Source organism: Pinus tabuliformis, chromosome 8, assembly GCF_031772625.1.
Source record: "Pinus tabuliformis cultivar Carrire ecotype Pingquan chromosome 8, CPIR1, whole genome shotgun sequence".
Lineage (NCBI taxonomy): Eukaryota > Viridiplantae > Streptophyta > Pinopsida > Pinales > Pinaceae > Pinus > Pinus tabuliformis.
The window spans coordinates 1,907,678,123-1,907,681,176 of NC_142294.1; the positions used below are offsets into that span (position 1 = coordinate 1,907,678,123).

The 3,054-nt window shown below is 40.0% G+C and overlaps 1 protein-coding gene across 1 annotated transcript; it reads right to left on the bottom strand.

Moving 5' to 3' along the window:
• Nucleotides 1-370: 370 nt before the first annotated feature.
• Nucleotides 371-838, bottom strand: LOC149244062 (toll/interleukin-1 receptor-like protein). The gene has a single exon (XM_089371400.1). The coding sequence runs from the start codon at nucleotides 836-838 to the stop codon at nucleotides 371-373; it is 468 nt and encodes a 155-aa protein (XP_089227526.1).
• Nucleotides 839-3,054: the final 2,216 nt, after the last annotated feature.

The window sequence follows — 3,054 nt, forward strand, 5'->3', positions numbered from 1 at the left end:
AAATCTTCAATGGTAAAAACTATAACCCAAATTTCTAAAAAATACTTACTAAATTTTATCAAATATTTACTAAAATTTCCATACAAGATACTGTGCAAAATAAGAATATTTTAGATGAATCAGAAACTTTTTATAGACCAAAAAAAGAAAAGAAGAAGAGGAGGAGAAAAGAAGAAAGAAAGAAGAGGGGAGGGAGGGAGGGAAGAGAAGAAAAAAAAGAAAGTGAGAACATTTTAGATGAATCAGAAACTTTTTATAGACCAGAAAAGAAAAGAAGAAGAGGAGGAGAAAAGAAGAAAGAAAGAAGAGGGGAGGGAGGGAAGGAAGAGAAGAAAAAAAAAAAAAATGCAAAATGAGTATAGTACCGAATTCACCTTTCATTCGTTTTGAGGACGAAACCAGAAATGTCTGCGGCTTCTCTGAGGGCCCTCTTCCATCCCTCCACTTCTTCGATGGTGAATCTGCCTTTGTGGTTTCTGAAGGCCTCGGCGTAACTTCCCCACTCAATCTGTCGAAGCTCTGCAGGTTCGACGTTGGAAAACACGGGTAGAATGGTGCGGTCATGAGATGATCTCAGAATCCAGCTCAACTCATCCAAGCACCAACGTGATTCAGCGTAATGCTCAGAAAAAATTGTAACGTGAACAGAGGCACTGCTAATAGCTCCTCGGACAACAGAGAAGGCAGTATCTTCCGTGCAAAGTTCCCAATAGAAGAAGACGCGCAACCCACGCCTTGTTAGACTATGGTAGATGAGACTCGCAAGGGTGTTCTTGGTGTCGACCGCCCTGAAGTTTATGAAAACCTGGTATGTTGCTGTCTCTGCCACTTCCTTCATACTGAGTGCCCTTTATCGATGGGATCGAATCGGAGAGTAGACGAAGCCAGCACTGACCCTGAGAGAGAAACTAGAATATTTATAGATAGATAATTATTTTATAAAAAATTATATTAATTAAAATATATTAAATTTCATAATTTATTTTCATTTTCTATTTCTCTTTTATTATTTCATTTTAGCTTCTTATAAACTAAGAATCATTGCACAATGAATTTAACTTGACATCATGCCAATTTATTATAAAGTTATCTCAAAAATTGTTGGTTGCATATTTAAATGTACAAGGGTAAAAAACTTATAAACTTTTTTGTTTTTTCCATAAAGAAATGTCAAATAGAACTTTATGTATGTATTCAAATATTGGTCTTATTATTGGTACTATTTGTAGGAATTTACAGGGTAAGTTCCTCAGAAAGAATACCAAGAGGACACCGCTCACAACCAGATCTCAAATCAATACACCAGTATTTTTGACGTGGTTAAAACCCTCAGAGTGCAAGGAGGGAAACAGTCCACGGCCTGTCCCAACGTGGGTACAGACAATTTATTAATCAAAGAATGAAAATTTACATAAGCTTCTCTCATGCACGGATTACCCGAACAATGACCCTCCATGCGCTTTAAATAGAACTCATGGACCAATCGGGTGTCAAGCCACGGATCAAGTGTCGGTAATACCGAGGTGAGAGTGAACCGTCGGATCACTACATATCGTGACCGTCGGATTGTAAGTTACAAAATGTACAACGGTAAAGAAACACACTTTACCTAACTCTAACCTAACTCTATACTAGACCAAGTTGAACTTAACTATATCCTATGTGTCGGAATATCCTAACATCCCCCCTTAAGAACAACTTGGGATAGGATTGAAGGATTTACAAATATGACACAATAGGAGAAGGAAGGAGGCACTAGAGCCTATCCCCCCTTAGTGACAACTTCCTGAACTCCAAGCATATATCGAAGTTTAGTGAACTTCGCCTCTGTGAGAGCCTTTGTGAAGATGTCTGCAACCTGATCATCCGTTGGACAATATTGCACTTCAAGAACATGGTCAAGAATGAGTTTTCTGATGAAGTGCATGTGTAGTTCAATGTGTTTGCTGCGCTGATGCTGGACTGGATCTTTGCATAGCTGAATGGCACTTTGATTATCACACCAAAGTGTGGTTGGATGCTGCTGCTCAAAGCCAAACTCTGATAGGATCTGACGAAGCCACAAGGCTTCCTTACTAGCTTCCACGGCACCACGATACTCTGCTTCTGCTGACGAAAGAGAAATGGCAGCCTGTTTCTTACAAGCCCATGTAATAGGTCCTGAACCAAGAGTGAAGACATAACCGGCAGTAGACTTCCGATCATCAAGGTCACCAGCCCAATCAGAATCAGTGAAACCAACTAACAGAGGAGCTGCTTTGGCACTGTAATGAATCCCAAACTGTATTGTACCTCGAACATAACGAAGTATTCTTTTAGCTGCTTTCCAATGACTTTCACGGGGGTTTTGCATAAAACGAGCAACAAGGCCAACAACAAAGGAAAGATCAGGACGAGTATGGGTTAAATACAAGAGTTTTCCGACAAGTTGACGGTATAAGGTAGCATCAACTTCAGGAGAAGTACAAGAGACTGAAAGTTTGACTCCAGACTGAAAGGGAGAAGGGGCTGGCTTACAGTCTTCCATGTGAAAATGACGAAGAATATCACAAGCATACTTGGACTGGGAAAGGAAAATACCCTCTTGGGATTGCAAGACTTGAAGACCGAGAAAATAGTGTAAGTGTCCTAAGTCTGTCATTTCAAATTTCTTTTTAAGGCTGGACTTCACATGGTTTATAAGGTTGGGATCACTACCAGTAAGAATAAGATCATCAACATAAAGAACAAGGATGATGAGAGAGTTGCCCACTTTCTTGGTGTAGACAGTATTGTCAGAATGACACCTAGAAAAGCCAGATTCTAAAAGAAAGCTATCCATTTTGGCATACCAAGCTCGAGGAGCTTGCTTGAGGCCATAAAGGGATTTCTTAAGGCGACAAACGAGGCTGGAGTCTGTTTGTATGAAGCCAATGGGTTGTTCCATATAGATTTCTTCCTGCAAGTCCCCATGCAAGAAGGCAGATTTAACATCCATTTGATGTACTTCCCATTTTAAAGAGGCAGCAAGGGAAAGAACAAGGCGGATAGAGTTCATTTTGGCAACTGGAGAGA